Below are 21,625 nucleotides of genomic sequence, written 5' to 3' on the forward strand. Positions count from 1 at the left end.
TTGATTTACGTGTCATTTGGACGCTTTTACTGTTTCACCTAGGATTCAAGCGTGCATAATCTGTGCATTTTTCCTATAAAAAAACTCCAACATCGAAATTTCAAATCCATTTCAACTAGCGCGCTCTGAATTAATATTTTTAATTTTTTTCGATTCCAACCCATTAATAATTAATAAAATTATTTACAACTAAATATATATAATTAAATATAGAATTTAAATATGCTAAAAGTCTTGTGACCTCTTAGCTATATACGTTTTTTTAGAATATAATACATATAAATAGTTATATTTCAATCTTTATTCTGTCGTTTTTACACTTGGATATTTCCGCTCTTTCATTTTAATTTATTGTGTGTGGGGTGGGGGAGAAATTGGAGCAAATTTTACGATACCGGTAAAAACATTTAACAAAGAAATAGAAAGAATTCATCCCGGTCGTCGACACCAGAATGAACAACAACAACTCAAAACAAATAAACGAAAATTTGCTGAACTTACTGTACTGACAATAATCTCCATAGTAACCCACAGCACACAGGCAGCTATGCACGACACAAGAGCCACCATTCTGGCATTCAGGGAAACAGCGATCTGAAATAATTAAAAAAATAAATATAATTAATCTAACCATTAGTGTTTTTTCTTTTTTCTGAAATCGTTCTAGACACTTACCAGGTGCTTCCGCACTGAAGGAAACCAGAGAGAAGAGCCCAAAGGCGACAGTCTGCATACAGATTTTGTCCAACATTATCACATAAAGAGGTCCTGATAGCACCCTGTGGAAAAATAATAACAAAATATTTAAAAATTGCAAACAATTCTTCCTATGATGATGATGGGGTGCACAAGACTGGATTGCAATTATTGCACTATTCTGTTCACTCTTTATAATAGATTATGTATGTAGCGGATTTAGTGGATAAAAGTGCAAACTACAATAATCAGAATGATAAGATATATAACAAAAACATTTCACACAATGCCTGTATACTGTACTCCTATCTCTTTCTCAAAAAAAAGGTATGACCGCTTTGTTCTCCCAATTGCTGTGTGTCGATGTACGAATATATACTCACACACAGCGACACACAGCAATTGGGAGAACAAAGCTGTCATACCCTTTTCGAGTTCAAACGACTGGCTTATCGTTCCGACAGAAGAATTTTTGTATATACGTACTTTTGAATTGTAGATGAGTTTGATAGTTTTACATGGAGATAGCAGAATTTTTCAAACTGGAAATTCGGGTCATTCGTTCTGCTTACAGACAAATTGGCCAGAGAACACACCCCATAAAAAACACAAAATGTCTGTTAGTGTTCGGTAGGTGGCATAGTGTGTATATATAATGGATTATGCAATGAATGGCCTCGGGGATTAAGTAGTGTAGACAGTAATTATCTGGTGTAGAGTGCCCTTCTTTGATCATTATTATCCTAAACCTCCTTAGACGTGCCGGATAATAATATTATTTTTAATATCGATGTAAAAGTGTTTAAACGGCGTATCCTACATATATAATTAAAACATTACTAGTATGTTATTTGATCATACAAAAATTCAGTATATAAAACAATGAATACATTCATTTTTGATAAATAATAATATCTTTCTAAAAGATAAAAAGTAACTCATAGTTTTAAATATATAAATATGTTATTTTAAACGTAAAAGTTACTTAAATTTAAAATTACATACTTTTAATTTGTTTCAGTTATTAAATAATGATTATATGTGGCCACCCTTTAAATTATTAAATGAATGATTTATTTGTGATAGCTAGGCGGTGATTAATACCCTTGAAGGGTAATGGATGGCAATGCTGTAGCCAATGAAGTTTTAACTGAGGCTTGGCTATTGCTGTTACCCCCTACCATGATCAGAGCTTTAATAGCTCAATAACACCTTATCCCTACATTGTCCTCTACAGATAACGGGGAAGATGAAAAGCATTCTTGCTTCGCCCCTTTAAGCCAGTCCTTATAAGGACTATTTGTGATATTTCTTTACATTGTTATATTGTACGTAATTTACCTTAAGCAATAATAATCACAGAAGTATTTGGCTTGATCATCTACTGCTTTAATTATATATATATATATATATATATATATATATATGATACAGAAATATGAAATAAATGTCGCATTGCATTTAATAAATTTAATTTATTATTTCATTTTATGAATAATAATCTGTGAATTGCTAATATCAAAAATTCTAAATAAATACTAAAATTGAAATTTCTAAATTTATAGTTAAATTAAAATTACGTCAATAATTACGCAAAATGTTCATATATTTTATATCGCTATTTTTATTTTAATCCGTTGCCATTTCCTTGCAATGAATATCATGAATTTGTAATATTCAGATGAGTCCCTTCGAATATATTTTATTCGTAGCGCAGCTAACAGAAAGTAGATCTGCAGAGTAACTTTTTTTTTTATTATTACTTAATTGACTATTGATGAACAAGAATAGATGAAGATGGCAGTGATCGAAAGAGAAGATTAATCTGCAGTTTAGTCTGTTCGGCTATCTATTTTATGTTTATATGTAGACTACTTACGAACTATGCAGGCTTTCGAAACCAGATCCGTCTGCTTATTAAGTGTGTTCTTTTGACCATTTATGCTGGTTTCAATTCCCTATAAGGCACGGGGTTTACGGTGTTAGATCTGGAATAATGACATTTTCATCAAAAGGATCATTCATTCAAGATTTAACAAGAATAAAATAATAATCAAGAAATACTCGTACTGTTAGTAAAGAAACAAATTGTTAATACAGAACATACTTGAATTACCTTAAAATGAAGTACAAAAAAAGGAGGAATTTGTCAGTCTAGATATAAATGTTGTTGTTTGAAATCACTAGTAAGAGAAAAATACTCAATGCAAAATGCATGTCAATGCAAACAAAAGTCCAAAGGTTGCGTGAGGTTACCCACGATACGCGTAACGCCCGAAGCGAAGGCATTCGTGGAAAGCGAATTGAACTCGCGTTCCCCGAAAAGAGAGCTCTTGAGGAGAAGAGTTGTGACCAAACAACTGAAGGATAAATAGGAAGGTGCCGTGAGGGACTTCTGCAACGAAAAGAGGGCGCAGCATGAGGGATAATAAATACGGGTTCGGGCTGGTTTCAAGTTTCGTTTTTTCTGTTCCTGTTTTCATTTGGACCTACGATGCTGACCAGCGGAAGGGAATTCGACGCCATAGGATGGCAAGTATCTCCCCGTTGCTGACTGGCGAGCTGTACGCGAGATGATAGTGTCCACCAACTCGGGCCATCGGTAGAAGTGCTACCGGAATGAGACCACGGAAAGTTCCTCCAGGGATACGGCATTCGGACGATAGTGACCAGCGAGACGAGTGTTTTCCCAGCAGAGTGCAGAAAATGGTTGTACGTGGCGAACGAAGTGACCTTCACGTGGACGCAACCCACTGAAGCAGTAAAGTATCTAACAGTAAAGGACGGACAAAGGGGACACGGTAACCTCATGCGGCGGTGGTAATGTACAGAATTTCTTATTTTATTAACAATTAGCATTAGAGGAAGAGGGTGAATCGATTTCTAGTTGGAAGAAAAATGGACAATTGCCTAGAGAACTTTTTGAATGACGGATATGCATTGTAACCTAACTCCATTGGACTGGTAATCGGAGGACTTAAATTCTTGTGCGAGACCTAATTAATGTGGTGGGGTCTGTGTTAGCATTTGAAATTAAAATTGTAAACTAGTATTTTCCCATGCTAAGTGTGTTTTAATTGACAGAGGATATGAGTTATATGTTCATTAACTAGAGTGTTCATTTGTGATTGTCAGTTGCTTTATGGTATTGTGATAAGCTTTTGATATCTTTAAACCTAATTGTAAACTCATTAGATCTTTAATAAACATGTTTACTATGTACGCCTGATTTTTGCTTGAACATGAGACTAATTTACCACTCATAAAAGTTTACACCTATACCTAAGGGGAAGGTAAAGAATAAATAGAAAGGATAGGGCCATGAATGCAACCTGAGATCTCTACAGACGCTATATATATTTAGCGAAGTTAGGTAGCTGTTAGACCTCTGGGAAAGTTTCTCTGAGCAAGAATTCTTCTTTCCTAGGACTCTGACTGATGCAGATGGAACAAACAAATTTGTCAGAGTTCGAAAAGGAGAAAGCCCGAGAGAGATAGACTGGAGATCTCATTCTTAGTTGGCACAAGAGAGGGTAATAATAACATAGATATAAAGAAAAACCACGACGTAACAACGGACAATTCTCGCGGGAACTGTTCATCGAGGAAAAAATTCGCTAGAAAATTTAAATGATATTTCATTGATACCAATATATAAAAAGTAAATGCATTGCAAAATAAATTTTACAAAATATAGTTGCTGTTGTTTTTTTTTCATGTATTTATGTATTATTTGTTTAGATTTTAAATAGATTTATTCTTATACAATGAAAGTAATATGTTTATTGATCGGTGAGTTTCTTAATTTCAGTTTCCTTGTAATTTTTATTCATTTTAACCTGGTTCGGAAATACTGCTGAAATTACCTGACCAAACATGAAAACCACTGAAGCAACTTCAACCCTCTAATACAGTGCTTCCCAAACTTCTGGATGTCAGGGCCCCCTTTGCAAAAATTAAAATATTTCACGGCCCCCTCCTCTAAAAAAATCGTAACAGAGAGATATATTATTATAATATTTATTGTATTTATATTCAATACAAAACATACACAGCGAATATATAAAAAATCAAATGCATATATTACATTTTTTTGCCTCTTATTGTTTGGTTCTGAAGACGATGCGGGCTGTTCTGGAAAATATGAAATACGGTCATTTTTTTTTTTTTGAGTCTGTTTCTGCGTCTTCTGATTGTTCGCGGAATTTTTTTTTATTTTTTATCAGCCACTTATCCATCTCAGGGTTAAATTTTTTAACGTAGAATAGATCAAATAATATCACCACTTACCGATACTGGCACACCACAGATTGATAACATGAAATTAGTGAATATTACCTGAATAAGGGAATCCACGGACCAGGAACATTTTTCACTTTTGTGACTTTTCTCCCTTTACGGTAATTAAGCCTAACGCGAAACAGACAGCAAAGGCAGGTTATTAAAACGTGCATATGATTGGTGCGGTATTAACAAACGGTCGCATCGCGCAACCGAAAGATAAAAGCATAGCTGACAATTGAGTTGAAATGCTAACTCTCTTCAACCGAATTCCATATGTGAAACTGCCATAACATTCATTATATATATATATATATATATATATATATATATATATATATATATATATATATATATTACTTAGTTTTAACACTTTTATGAATTTTAACACGTTCGGTTGAATTTTATTGCTGCCTTGAGAAATCGAACTCGCACACATCTAATTAATAACAATAGTTTTTAGTTAGATACTGTGTGCCCATGCAACATATGGTTTTGTTTCAGTCTATACAGCATATGAGAAATATATTACACAGACTGCTCATACCTTATTCACTGGCATAATAAAAGTACTTGTTTTTATTGCCTCTGCAGTATAGTGGCTGTTAGGGAGGGCGTGTTGTTTACCATTGCAAACGAGTTACTATCTCCCCACATGAACTTGTTTAAGCTTTTTTTTCATGTGTGAAGTATATGCGAAACTTTTATTGGTAACAGAAAACTAGCTTGGATGACAGTGATAATATAAAACGAGTTTTGATACGTATATAAAGTCAATATCAACATAAAGTCAATATCAACAGTCCCTGATTACGAACGCGTGATGAAAGAGATAGGAAGATTTGGAGCTTCCCTGGAGAGCATTCGAAGTAAATACAATTAACCACTGCTTTGAAATGAAACATATGAATAAGCAATATTTACTAATATTCATTAAGCGCCGAAATACGCAGGAAGCAAAATTTGTGAACCAACACCAATGTGTGAATTTTCCCATTAAAATATCAAAAATAACAAAAAAGAAATAATGAATAATAAAAGTTAAATACGTTTCTTTAAAAAAAAAAAAAATCTACTTAATCTTAAAACATTTTAAATTTGTTATCATTATATCACGGCCCCTCTCAACAAAACCTACGTCTCCCAAGGGGGCCGCGGCCCACAGTTTGGGAAGCGCTGCTCTAATAAGCAGTGCTGTGGTCTCACATCAGACGACGAAATTCACCTCTTACCGAAAAATAATTACAAACATCCGTGCCCATTGCTGGTTTCGAATCCACAGCTCATTAGTGGGAGAGTGTACGCTATCTAGTCGGTTGTTAACGACATGATATTTCTGATTACAGTTTATTTTTAACGTTTCACAAGAGAAGTAATTAATTACTTATTTCACTTTGGACATGCATCTATATATATGTATATTTAGTAAAGGAGACTAAATATAAAATTTAAAATTTCTTAGGATTAGAAAATACCAGTATTGGAGGAAAAGGTAAAGACTAGTATTGCATCACAGATACCAATTTAGCTTATGATGATAGGATTTACGTAATTTTATTATCATTTTCTTTAATATAATTACTCAAAAGTATGCCTATGATCTTAAACTAGCTCTCTAAACGATAACAGCGTACAACATATCTCTCCTCTGTAGTAAAAGTGAAGTTATTTTCAAAACAAATGTGTATTCAGTAACTGAAACACCTCAGCTTCTGAATTAGTTCAGATAAAAAAAAAATATATCACACCGGGATGGATGTCTAAATGCGCAGAACAGAAAAATAGTGAACGGTTAGAAGGATAAATATTCTTAAATATTGTGCCCTTTCTCATTAACTATTCTTAAATATTTTATTCCCCCTAATAACTATTCTATTAATAGTTACAATAGTTAATAGGAATAAGTAAATAGTAGACTATAAATATTAGTTAGATATAACCATTATCCCTAAATAATCTTAAATATGTTGCTCTTTCTTCCTAATCATCCTCTCCCAGTTCTGTCACAATTAATATTCCATCTACAGAGCCTAGTAAGAAAGAATATTAACAACTTTATAAGGAATAAAAATTTTTAGAAATCTAAATATAATCGAAATATTAAATAATATAAAATATTTCTTACATTTTTTAAAAATAATTCTTACATTTTTTTTCAAATATTTCTTACATTTTTTAAAATATTTCTTAAATTCTTTTAAAATATTTTTAAAATAAATATTTTCAAAAAATATTTTTATATGGGGTATTTATTTTCACATATTTCCCGTGAAGCAAGCTAACATTACCCAACCAAGCAGCATCGTCTTCAGTGGTACAAAGAGCATGTATACAATGGGAAGTGAAAGCTTAGCAAGCCGTATTAAGAAGACGGGTCACTACATCCTCTGCCGAGCAGGTCGTCGAGTGTGGGTGTAGCGCATGCTCAGTGGTCGTCTCTTACCAAATTGCATAACCCCACTATGATATTCGGATGTGGCGGTGTGAGGGTATGGCCCTATTTTTCCTGGTTTGGTCTTGGACCTCTGTATGTCGTGCCACGAACGTTGAACTCCGAGAGTAATCTGAACATTCTGAGCAATGCAAAGTTCCTACTTTGTGATGTTTCTATGGAAGTAACTGTTGTCTCATTCAGCAAGACAGTGCACTGTCTTGCTGAAAGAGACAACCGTTAGTTCGACAGTCTACTGGCCACAGTAGACTGGCCTCCACAGAGTCCTGATCTCAAGCCTTTCGAACATGTGTGGGATGAAACTGGAACGTCGGATGAGACAAAGGGATGTCCGCCCACAACAGTCCATGACCTCATTGCAAGCTTACAGGAAGAATGGTTCAAAATCTCTATTGATCGCTATCGTACGCATGTGAAAAATAGGTCCCAGGATAGTTGCACTCATCGCAGTGAAAGCAGATTCTACTCCTTATTGCGGGGGCGCCATGGCTGTTTGTTCATCACACTATGGTGTTCGTTGACCTCTTTCCAAGCAGTGTAAAGTTAACAGATAATTAAGTAAGGTCATTGCTAATTGTTTATGCCCGTATGCGAATGCTTGGAATAGTATTAATCAGTGCTCTGACATTGAGAGATAAGTATCTGAAACTTATCTGTTTTATAGACACCTTTTTCAGGTCATTGGCACCACTTTAGAGATGTATTTTGAACACCACAGTTTAATCTACAAGAACACTGATATCAGTTCAATCCACCTGACTAGTTTTCCTGTGAAACTTATGACCAGTAAACTTCTATTTTCCCTTCCTAAATAAAGTCTTGAAATTTGTTTCAAATTATCATTAAAATATGCACAATAGATATTTTTGTATATCAGGAAATAATTTTAAATATAATTATATTAGAAATACATAATATTATTCAACATTCAACCATTGTATGGTAGAATATCTTCACAGTACTACCATGTCATACCGCCACCTTGCATTTCTTACTCTCCAATGGCTTGAAAATACATCTATATTACATCTACGTAATATAGATGTATTTAATATATAATAATTAAATTATCACGATTAATGAGATTTCCCTTAAAACCCATAAGATAATATGAAAACTAAATTATTTTACCATTTTTCTTAACTTATGGTGTTGATATTTGTAATTATTTTACGTAATGGCTTGAAATTATATTTTTGGATAAATATAGAAAAGATCACAGAGAAATCCACAACATGTTGCTAATTTGCAAAAGCCGCTATCAAGTGTGGAGCCAATATGGAGTATTTTGGTTTGATCTCTGATATTCGATAATGTGGCATCAAACATACAGTATATCTTTTATTATCTGTAATTACTGGCTCTTGGTTTATTCTTTCTTTATTTCTTCGTTTCTTTTATGATTAAATATGATATATCTTGCTGTTTTTCTTATAAATTTCATTTCTTTGCTCATCTTTTTTGTTTTATTATCAAAATTTCATTATCATACGATAAACTTTTAATTCAGTCTACCTCTGTACCAGGTTAAGTTTAAGTACATCGTTTATATACAATTTTTCTGCAATATGAAATAATGCGTCCTAAATATGTAAAAAGAATTAACATGGTCTAAAGTAGTGGTATTTAATCGGTGTTTCCCGGAACACTTGTGTTCCGCGAACTGGTTACAAGTGTTCCGCGTGTGAAAGATGACACAGTTCTGAGTGTAATTGGTTACTCTAATCCTACCAACTGAAGACTGCTATGCGCGTTGACTACTAAACCAATAGAATATCGTTTATGGTTACTATTTTTAATGTGTAAAAATTTAACAATATTGGAAGCAAAGATTCCAAGCTACTTTCCTTCCTTAAATACACACAATTAGGACTGGATACGAAATCCGTTTGGCACAGTTAATACATCGAGTTGTGAATTTTCGTTACAAGAAGAATTAGTTACCTTGTCAACGGATCTTACTCTAAAAATTAAATTCTCTGAAATAACTCTTGAAGAATTTTGGATTTTTGTCCAAGCTCTCCCATCAAGGTCAATGAAAATTTTGTTACAGTTTTCAGCATCATATTTGTGTGAGGTCGATTTCTCAATACTAACACACATAAAAATTAAAAAGCGTGAAAGACTTACTAAACATGTAGACAAACAAATGAGGGTAGCTATATCATATATTAGACCTGATATTCATGAAATCTGCAAAAGAAGACAAGCTCGAGTCTCACATTAAAATAAATTCAATTTTTATAAAAGGCAAGCCCATGCATATTTTTATTGTTAGCTTTATGACTCTAATGCTTTTGGTGTTCCCAAATTTTTTTTCTAATAATAAAAAGTGTTCCGTGACTTCGAAAAGTTTAAGAACCACTGGTCTAAAGTCTTGTTCTTGATTGCTATTTAATTTCTGGTTGGAATGTGACTTTTAAAAGCCATAGATTTTGATTTTCTATTGAAAATCAAAATCTCGAAAATCAAAATCTTTATATTGAAAATCAAAATATTGGTAGCAATCATGGATTTTAATTTTCTATTGAAAATCAAAATCCAGTTCCAAATTTTAGACTCTTCTATCTACTTTAGACAGTTCTAAATTTTAGACTATCCACAGAATCTTCTATTATCATTCTGGTCATTAGAAAGATAAAAAGGGTGTGTTTAGATTTACATTACGGACTGTTTAATACTTTGATTGTATTCTGTTCGTTGCATTATCAATTCATTTAAAAATATATTCCGTGGAGCATTTTTTCAATTGACAGAAAGTATGTAAAAGAATTCAATAGAGAGAAAGAAAATATTCTTGCTTTTTGTTTACAAATATCAGTTTCTTGCTTACTCACATAGAATGGTTTCTATTATAGAATGAGTACAGTTGACCTTAATCCGACTAACAGGATTGGTTAATCCGATTAGGGTCAACTATGCTTATTTGTAAAAAAAAATTGAGAAAAGGATGTCCCTTACACACACGTTTTTTTTTTAATTAAAACAATCTATGCATAAAAAACTTATTGTTTAATGCCTACCAGATTCGCTACCAAACTGTCTAGCTTTTTCAAGGCATTGACGGAAAGTATAAAAAATGCTAGTAAATGCAAATTGAAAGGAACATTAAAAACGTTGTAAACACTCTAATAGGTAAGGTTCCACGTTCGCGTGGATGTGAGTGAGTGTTCTTAAGCATTATCACGCATGCGTGTTTGTTGTAAATGCATAAAGTGATTACTGGCTAGCTGTAGTTCAGATGGATTTAGAGAGAGAGGATGAGGTGTTTCCGTGAACTGTTAAGAATAGTACTCTAGTTTCTGTTGAGGTTTCTGCCAGTTTTTAACATTACTGCCGCTTCCTTGAATAAACGATGTCTATAATGGTCTTCTAAATATGGCACGGAGCTATTTTGCCACTATCGTGTGGTTAGACGTACAGAAACGATGTGCTAAGCCGGAGTAAATACTTCTATTGTGGTTTACATCACCAACTTGCTCTTTGTGTCTGATCTCCAAACTCCGTGAAGTTTGTCCGATGTAGGAGAGACCACAGGAGCAAGGAATGTAATATACTCCTGGATATTTGTAGAATGCACCTTGTCTTTTGGTGATCCTAAAAAATGTTTGATGCTGGTGGTTGGTTTGAAGATCACTCTCTGATGTTGTGGGCTTTTAGTATTCTGGCTATTTGATAAGAAATTGATTTGATGAACGGAATCACTACAGTAGAAATGTGCTGGGAGTTTTGTTCTTCTTGTCTGGGGTTGTCACCGTATAGTTATTTTTTGATGATGTTCGGAGGGTATCCATTTTGTGATAAAGTTTTGGCTATTAGTGAGATTTCAGTCTGTGTATCCTCTTCTTCTGATATAAACGTACGTTCTGTATTTATCAACATATGGATAATGCTTAGTTTGTTTGTCTTGTGATGGTTAGAAGTATAATGAAGGTATCTTCCAGTATCTGTCGGTTTTCTGTAAATAGATAAATTGACACTATTTGATTGTCTTTTTATCAAGATGTCTAGAAAATGCAGATGGTTGTTGTTTTCAACTTCCGGAGTGAATTTTATCTTGTTAGGTATGGAGTTCATTTTATTCACAAACCATTTTAGGTTTTCTAAGCTATCTTGCTATATAATGAAAATATCGTCAACATATCTCCACTATATAGATGGTCTAGGGGAGATTGTGGAGAGAATTTCTTTTTCAAGGTTTTCCATGAAAAGGTTTGCACAAGATGGTGATAGCGGACTTCCCATTGCTAGGCCTTCTAATTTTTGGTATAAGGTGTTATTAACCTTGAAGAAATTAGACTGAAGGAAGCCGCAGTGATGTTAAAAACTGGCGGAAACCTCAACGGAAAGCAGGGTACTATTCTGTACAGTTTGTGGAAAAACCTGATCTTCTCTCTAAATCCATCTAAACTATAGCTAGCTAGTAATCATATTATGCGATTACAACAAACACGCATGCGTGATAATGATTAAGAACAATAAGTCCACTCAGTCTCTGTCACGCGAACGTGCAATCTTAGCTACTGGAGTGTTTGCGTTTTTAATGTTCCTTTCAATTTGCATTTACTAGTACTTTTTATACTTTTCCGTCAACGCCTTGAAAAAGCTAGCCAGTTTGCTAGCGAAACTGGTAGGCAAAGAATGTTAAAATATTTGTATATGGTCAGTATTAAACATTACGTTTTTATGATTAACTTTCAAACGACCAAATATGTTTAAATTGAACAGTTTAATGAAACACAAAGTTCGGTGCATGGAAAGAGAAAAATGCAGAAAGGCCAAACTTCTAAACCACCTAACGTTCCTTAAACGTTGCAGAGAATTCTCCATCATCCCAAAGTTCCTCATAGTCAAAGGTCATATAAACTCTATATCAGCTAAAAAAATTATCTACGCACTTCATTGGCAGTTATAAGGGAAGGGATTCAGAACACGAGGAACTTAATCAAAGTGATATTAATTGCTGTAGGTTCTTTGATGAAATTTCGAACAATTTAGAATATACCATATGGAACCAAATAGATCAAACGATAAAACGTAGATAAAGAAAAACAAATTAAAAAATCCAGCGAACGTTACAAGAAAAAATATCGGACACAGAACAACCAATTTGTCGAATCATAGTCTGACAAAAAAGGAATCCGACATTCTCAAAAGAGGCTTTAACTTTGCAATTATACCAAAGCACATTCCTAAAATGGATTTTGTGTGGAATTGAAAAAGGCCTATATCCACTACGGCAAATTGTAGCTGACACTATTAGATTCAAAAGTACCATAATCCTAGCCAAAGATAAACAACCTATTCTCAACATGTCTCCTTATGATAGAAAAGCAATCCTTAACTTAAAGAAAAACAAAGATATCATCATTAACAAAGCTGATAAGGGATATTCAACAGTCATCCTTAACCTCTAAAGATTATTATGATAAGTTAAACGTATTACTATCAGACAACTCTACCTATAAGATCCCAGACAAAGATCCCACCATGAAAAATCACAATGAAACAAACCACCTAATCCGTAATTGCAAGATTTGGCCAGAAGAAGTGAAGATAAGAATAAAATCCTCACATCCCATTACTCCCAGACCATATGGGACACCTAAAATACATAAAAAGAATATACCTCTTCGTCCAATCGTTGATGGGAGATCAACCCCAACTTACCTATTGGCTAAGCATCTTGTAAACTTATTAAATACCAAAATACGATCAAGAGAATCCTATATCAAGAATATTCAGCATTTTCTAAATAAACTCCAAGCCATTAAGATTGAACCAACAAACATACTAGCCAGTCTGGATATTGTGTCCCTCTTCACCAGTGTACCAGTAGAAGAGGCAATAAACATCATTCAAGACCTCTTTCCTCTAGACATCACAAAGATGTTTAAATACTGCCTTCAGTCTAATTTCTTCAAGGTTAATAACACCTTATACCAACAATTAGAAGGCCAAGCAATGGGAAGTTAGATATCCGTCTTGTGCAGATCTTTTCATGGAAAAACTTAAAAAACAAATTCTCTCAACAACAATCTCCCTTACACCATCTACATGGTGGAGATATGTTGACAATATTTTCATTATATGGCAATATAGCTTAGAATACCTAAAATCGTTTGTGAATAAAATCAATTCCATACATAACAAGATAAAATTCACTCCGGAAGTTGAAAACAACAACCATCTGCATTTTCTAGACATCTTGATAAAAAGACAATCAAATAGTGTCAATTTATCTATTTACAGAAAGCCGACAGACACTGGAAAATACCTTCATTATACTTCTAATCATCACAAGACACACAAACTAAGCATTATCCATATGGTGAAAAATAGAGCACATACGTTTATATCAGAAGAAGAGGATACACAGACTGAAATCTCACTAATAGCCAAAACTTTATCACAAAATGGATACCCTCCGAACATCATCAGAAAATATCTATACGGTGACAACCCCAGACAAGAAGAACCAAACTCCCAGCACATTTCTACTGTAGTGATTCCGTTCATCAAATCAATTTCTTATCAAATAGCCAGAATACTAAAAGCCCACAACATCAGAGAGTGATCTTCAAACCAACCACCAGCATCAAACATTTTTTAGGATCACCAAAAGACAAGGTGCATTCTACAAATATCCAGGAGTATATTGCATTCCTTGCAGCTGTTGTCTCTCCTACATCGGACAAACTTCACGGAGTTTGGAGATCAGACACAAAGAGTAAGTTGGTGATGTAAACCACAACGGAAATATTTCTTTTGGCTTAGCATCTCATTTCTGTACGTCTAACCACACGACAGAGTGACAAAATAGCTCTATGTCATATTTAGAAGCGTATTACAGATATGGTTTATTCAAGGAAGCCGCAGTCATGTTAAAAACTGGCAGAAACCTCAACAGAAACCAGGGTACTATTCTTAACAGTTCACGGAAAAACCTCATCCTCTCTCTGAATCCCTCTGAACTACAGCTAGCTAGTAATCACATTATGCGTTTACAACAAACACGCATGCGTGATGATGTTTAAGAACATTCAGTCTCTGTCACATGAACGTGCAATCTTAGCTACTGGAGTGTTTACGTTTTTAATGTTCCTTTCAATTTGCATTTACTAGTATTGTTTATACTTTTCCATCAACGCCTTGAAAAACCTAGACAGTTTGATAGCGAAACTGGTAGGCAAAGAATGTTAAAATATTTGTAAATGGATAAATAACTTTTATTATTAAAAGACCAGAAGGTAAATGATAAAATATACAAAGAGCCAACAAGTTTCACTAGCCACTGTCTAGCATTTTCAAGGCTGAACTGGTGTGAAAAGAAATGCATTGAGTTACATTTCAAACATACGCTATAGTAACTGTTAGGCCGTTACATTTGATCATTCTGTTTGAAGGCGTGCATGTGTTCGAGAGCTTCAGTCAGATTCCGGTACATGACCACGTGTTTTGTAGTTGTTTGCATATTGTAATTCTGTCGAACTGAGAGAGATGATGAGATTTTTCCATATGTCTTTAAGAACAATGCCCTGATTTCTATTTAAATTATTGCCTGTGCGTAATACTACAACTGCTTCTTTTAAAGTTCTGTATTTGTAGTCATTCTCGATGTAAGGCATAGAACTGTTTTTCCAATCTATAACGTGATTTGATGTTGAGAAATGATGTGCTAAAACAGATGTGATGATTCTGTTATGATTGACATCCCCCACATGTTCCTTCTGTCTTATTTCAAAACTTCTAGAAGTCTGACCAATGTAAGAAAGGCCACACGTGTATGGAATTTCATATACTCCAGACATTTGAAGAAAGGTACCTCATCTTTAGGTGATCCTAAGATTTGTCTAATCTTGGTAGTTGGTTTAAAAACCACTCTGATGTTATGAGCTTTTAACATTCTCGCCAAGTTTGTGGAAACTGAATTAACATATGGAATGACAGCTGTGGACACATATTGGGGCACTGTAACACGTTGTTGGTGGTTGTCTTTAAATAGCCATTTGTTTAAAATGTTAGAAGGGTATCCATTAAGAGAAAGAGTGTTAGCTATTAGTGACAGTTCTCTCTGCACATCTGTTTCTTTCGAAATAGACCTTAAGGCTCTATTACGGAGCATGTGAATGATGCTGTGTTTTTGTGATCTATGATGGTTGGACGAATAATGTAGATATCTACCAGTATCTGTGGGTTTCCTGTAAATGGACAGTTGGAAATTGTTATCTTCTTTCTTCACTAGGATGTCAAGAAAAGGAAGTTCTTTGTTCTTCTCTAGTTCTATAGTGAATTTGATCTTGTTCTGTAGTGAGTTGATTTTGTTCAGAAATACGAGAAGGTTTTTCCATGGTACCAAATTGATGGTTTTGGTACAATGGTGGAAAGAATATTCTTTTCAAGTTTTTCCATAAAAAAATTTTTCTATGCCTCACATCGAGAATGACTACAGATACATAACTTTAAAAGAAGCAGCTGTGGTATTACGCACAGGCAATAATTTAAATAGAAATCAAGGTATTATTCTTAAAGACATATGGAAAAATCTCATCATCTCTCTCAGTTCGACAGAATTACAATATGCAAACAACTACACAACACGTGGTCATGTACCGGAATCTGACTGAAGCTTTCGAACACATGCACGCCTTCAAACAGAATGATCAAATGTAACGGCCTAACAGTTACTAAAGTGTATGTTTTACATGTAACTCAATGCATTTGTTTTCACACCAGTTCAGCCTTGAAAATGCTACACAGTGGCTAGTGAAACTTGTTGGCTCTTTGTATATTTTATCATTTACCTTCTGGTCTTTTAATAATAAAAGTTATTTATTCAATACATCAGACTAAATATGTACAATTTAAATATTTGTAAATGGTCAGTATTAAAGAATAAGTTTTTTATGCTTAACTTTCAAACAACCAAATATGTTTAATTAAACAATTTATTTTATGCTTTTCATTTCAAAAGGGTGTAGGCAAGAGTCTAATGATCCTAAGTTTTTGATGATAGGTTGGTGGCAAATCTTTATCCTAAACGAACATCACTGATTGCTGGCTGATACCAATCCATGATTTCATAGACATCAGGTGTGTGTGTGTGTGTGTGTGTGTGTGTGTGTGTGTGTGTGTGTGTGTGTGTGTGTGTGTGTGTGTGTGTGTGTGTGTGTGTGTGTGTGTGTGTGTGTGTGTGTGTGTGTGTGTGTGTGTGTGTGTGTGTGTGTGTGTGTGTGTGTGTGTGTGTGTGTGTGTGCGTGCGTGCGTGCGTTCAGCAACAAATGCTCCCATTCTGTGTTCTTATCTTGAAAACTGTATATTACTGCCTGAAATAACATGAGTTCTACGATATATTCTCTTGAATTGCAGATCTGTCTTTAATTGATTGCTGTTAATATTCATGTTTTATTTATTGTATAGGTCCTTCCCAAAATGAATCGGAAATAATAAAAATAATTATAAAACTGTCAACTGCTTATTAATCTGTGATCTCTGAACAAACAAGAGAAATACGGATATTTTTATTGTCCAATTGCAGAAAACTAAAGGATTTAATATCATCTTCGTATTTTTGTTACATAATTTTGTTAATAAATATGTAGTCTCTTTGATATTTAATCATACAGTATGATTTTATATGCACTCTACTTGTACTAACATGTGATATCAAAGTGACTCCCTCTTTTGGATTTAAAAAAAATATATTTAAAAAAAAAACCTTAAATAACTATAATTAATAATAAATCTAACATAAAAATAAGTTGTTCAATACTAAAAATTCTTATGAGAGAGAGAGAGAGAGAGAGAAACTGACATTAATTTGCAACTCGAATCTCCTTCTAATAGTATATTTCCCTCGTAAATTAATCTTTATATTTGTAAATTCTGCTCTGGAGATCAATCATGGATTTTGGAAGTCATATCAAGCCTCTAATAAGCAGCGAGGTGGTCTCACACTGGCCAAGTAAATTCATCTCCTGCATAAAGGCGATCTCAAACGTCCATGTCCACATCTGGATTCGCAAAATGATCTTGAGGAAGCTACTGGAAAAAAAGAAACCCCTTAGAAATAGAAAATAAAAAGAGTTTCTTTTTTCCAGTAGCTTCCTCAAGATCATTTTGCTGCATTCGTGATGTTCTCCAACTAAAACAGGATTGAGTACAAATTCCGTAGAAATAAATTATGTAATCCTAGTAGAATTTTAAATCTCTTTTCAAGATCATTCAAAGCATACATTAAAAAAATAATTAAAATAGAAAAATAATGGAAATTTATAGTAGATATTGATATGAATAAATTTTAATGCAAAAGAAAAAATATATATAACAGGAGAATTACAAAAAAAAGACACCAAACTTATAATCGAATAATAAATTACTTAATGTTATCATGTTATGTTAGGAAGTTGTTGCAAAAAATTATGACCGTCCTATTATGAAATCTTCGGTAATAGAGAAGCATAAGTGTTATTTAAGGAACAATCCGAACTCAGATAAATTGCTAATTCCTTCCAAAATGTAACTTTACAAATATGTAGACTGTTGCAGTAAATTTTCTATGACATTTGTATAGAGAACTTCCTTGTAAAAACATTCCAGAAAAGTGAAAGGACCTATTAAATTAATTTTATTCACATCTCTTTGTGCTTATCAATAATACATTTTAACTGAGAGAATTAAATGACACTTCTTATTTAGGATCTCTACTAAATGTTTTCTACCCATATCTTATTTGGTTTAGGTGAATCAAAAACCAACTTTAGCTACATGATTATGGTTCAGTTTACCTGTTTAGAATTAGGACTGCAGCACAACGTTTCCTCTTACGTGTGAGATACCGGGATTACTCACGTTCATTTGAAAAGTCCTTGTGAAAGTAATTCCAAATTCCAGATAGTAGCAAATCTTTCAACCAAAACATGAATATACAGAAAATGGTACAAAAGTATATGTTACAAAAACAATAAATAAACGGTACACTGCGAAATATGACACAAAAATAGCTATTGGGACAGAGATCTCTTTTTTTTTTATGATTACTTCAGTTCATTTTATTGTTGCTTATATTAACTTCGATCCTTTAATTTTTATATGCAAAGGTGAATTTAGAAACCTTCAAAGTTATAACATTTATCATTTTAAAAAAAATATTAAGTTGTGTTGGAAAATCATGGTTTATACTTCCATACTTGTTACTTCCCTCTTATTATTTATCCACAATAGATTTGGTTGAAATATTCTGAAAATAACAAACATTTTCACTGTTTTATCCGTTATTAGGTCCCACATTGTTTTAAAACAGAATAAGAAACTCAAAGACCAATTGGAATCAGAGAGTTTCATGCCGAATATAGTATACAAAACTATAAAAGTATCGGCGAATACTAGCGTGAGCTAAATGCAAGTAGTCCTAGAACGTAATACAAACTCGGGCAACTCGTTGCAAAGGTGGGTAAAGTTCTGATCGCTGTTCTTTTTATTTTCCATAATGTAAAAACACATTTCCTTGGAGATGTATGCTGTTATTACATTATGTTGGAAGGTCACTACCCAGACCGGTTTCAGCCTTTATTGAGGCTTCATCAGTTAGTAGCTAAACCAAATTAATACCAAAGGGTATAGCGAAAAGAACTTATATACTCTGCTGAAACCTCAATAAAGGCTGAAACCGGTCTGGGTAGTGACCTCCTACCATAATATAATAACAGCATACAATTCCTAGGAAATGTGTTTTTACATTATGGAAAATACAGAGAATAGCGATCAGAACTTTACCCACCTTTGCAACGAGTTGCCCGAGTTTGTATTACGTTCTAGGACTACTTGCATTTAGCTCACGCTAGTATTCGCCGATACTTTTATAGTTTTTTTATACTATATTCGGCATGAAACTCTCCGATTCCAATTGGTCTGAATTTCTTATTCGGTTTTAAAACAATGTGGGATCTAATCCTTAATTTAATTAATAATTTTCATATTTAAAATATCATCTTGGTATCTCTTTATTATAAAAGAAGGAAATAATTGCAAGGAAACAGAAATAGAAACAGCGTTTTAATTTCATTTCTGTAATGTTATAAAATCTTAAAGTTCTTAAAAGAACTGGGCGATGGACTGAGTCCTTGACTCTTTATCCCGTCATCTGAATGAAATAAATCTGTGTGGATGGAGTGTTATTGAGCTAAAAAGCTCTAGTCATGGCTGGGTAACGGCAATAGCCGAGCCTCAGTTAAAACTTCATTGGCTACAGTATTGCCATTTGTTACCCTGGAAGTCCTGAAAAAGGACTTTTCGGTCCCGATGGTCCCTAAGTCGGGCCATTAATGTTATAAAATATACCAGCAGTAAATTAAAAGGATATTTCAAGTACAGAAAATAAAACGGTGTCTTTACATAATATAATTAAATTATTGAAATTTTCATAGTTACAAAAAATTAAACAAATTTAAGACAATACTTATATTTTTCATTATTTTTTATTATTAATAACATCTTGTTTTCATATATTCATTTCATTATTAATATAAGTCCAATTCATATCATCATTTTATTTGTGTGTTTAGTATTGTTAAATTAGTGAATTACGGCTGGTACATTTTACAGATGGTACATTTTACAGATGGTACATTTTACGGTTGGTACATTTTAAGAGCCTGTGTAGCTCAGTGGATGTGGCGTTTTCATACCACGGCGCTTGGCCGCACGAAGGAAGACTTGGTTTCGAGTCTAGTCGGTGACTAGAGGAAATTTTTCTAAGCCTTTTTTCGACCGGTTCCCGAGTTAGTCGATCTCTGGCACGGGCAAGCGGGTTTTTCCTCCCGGAAACTCGGGTTTTTGGTCCTGTAAACTCAAGAAATGCGACCGTAGAACCCACATTATTTCAGACCTTAAATAAATTGTGTTAGGGTTAGGGACCACGAGATGGCGGCACATTTGAGCCGTCTGTCTTCACTGCGTACCGCTTAATTAGTGATAGCCTTGGGCCATCTATCTCTGATTGGGTACCAGTGGAGATTGAACTGCCCACTTAGTCTCCCAAAGTTAGATAGGGCTAAATGGCCTCGCCCACTCCCGTATACGGGAATAAAAAAGGCGTTAGCTGATTTTTTTTTTTTTTACATTTTACAGAAATGAAATTGAACCCTTGTTTCTATTTCCTTTACATTCCATACCACAGTAGTTCCTCAAACCTCTTCAGACTGAGGCATACTTGGCAATGAAAATTTCTGACCTGGCATACCTGTGTTCTTAATGCTGGACTCATGTGACTTACTGTAATTAACCCGAACAGCTCACAGTGCTTGATAACGTAAACATTGATGTTTTACTGTTGGTCGATTGGTGGCGCTTTAGTTTAGCATTTGGAGCAAAATAAAGAAATTACATAAATATTAGGCTGGCAAAAATTTTTATTCGAATAAAACTGTATAAATAAAAAAAACATAATTAAATAAAACAAAAATTACACCTTAATAAACTAATGGAATTATTTTAATATTTGGCAGATTATTTTAAAGAAAATATTCACTATTGATACGTTAATTCGTATCACTTACCCGCAAATTGTCATCTCCGGTGACAGCTCACTGAGGCGTTGTATAAGCGGATCAAGACTATTGACCTAAGTCTCGGTTTAGATAATATTCCAGCATTCTGGCAAAAAAAAAAAAAGGTCCGTATTTGGTCCATAGCAGTGGTCTCAAAACTATCTCTGATCACGTTCCAAACTACTTAATAAATATTTGTCCTAAATTCTTAGTAGACGTTTGAAAAAAAAACAATGCACCTAAACTGTGTACAAAGTGACTTCCAAGTGATGCACAGCTTGGAAATAACTGGTCTATAGAACAGGCACCCACTGATCAAGGTTTCTGCCAAACCCTCTGACGTTGATTGACGTTTGTGTTAATTTGACCACTCCGGGCATATCCGAGCCACTTTTTTCTGTTTTTCCTATTAAGAAAACGACTTTCAAGACAAGGGTTTCCCTCAAAGGATGACTTTGTTCAATAACACACGTGCAGAACTCAGTAGTGTCTTCTCAATCTACGCTGTTTATAATAAATGTCCTTTACACCATGTTGCTGGTGGTACTCTCTCTCTCTCTCTCTCTCTCAGCACTCAGAAGTACCTACTATTCTGTCACTGACTGGATCACCTGTAAAATTCATTTCAACGTTACGTTTAACCAATATA

The 21,625-nt window shown here is 33.9% G+C and overlaps 1 protein-coding gene across 1 annotated transcript in view; it reads right to left on the bottom strand.

Moving 5' to 3' along the window:
* Window positions 1–21,018, bottom strand: part of LOC150103558 (uncharacterized) — a 26,631-nt gene extending 5,613 nt beyond the window's left edge. The window contains exons 1-3 of the mRNA XM_090398279.1: window positions 20,986–21,018; window positions 676–779; window positions 502–594 (exon numbers count right to left, since the gene is read on the bottom strand). Coding sequence (XP_090254405.1) covers window positions 502–594; window positions 676–779; window positions 20,986–20,999 — 211 coding nt within the window. The 5' untranslated portion in view covers window positions 21,000–21,018. The remainder of the gene's footprint in view (window positions 1–501; window positions 595–675; window positions 780–20,985) is intronic.
* Between the last annotated feature and the right edge of the window lie 607 nt (window positions 21,019–21,625).

This window comes from Typopeltis vanoorti, chromosome 9 (assembly GCF_054136105.1).
Source record: "Typopeltis vanoorti isolate ZY-2024b chromosome 9, IOZ_Tvanoo_1.0, whole genome shotgun sequence".
Taxonomy (NCBI): domain Eukaryota; kingdom Metazoa; phylum Arthropoda; class Arachnida; order Uropygi; family Thelyphonidae; genus Typopeltis; species Typopeltis vanoorti.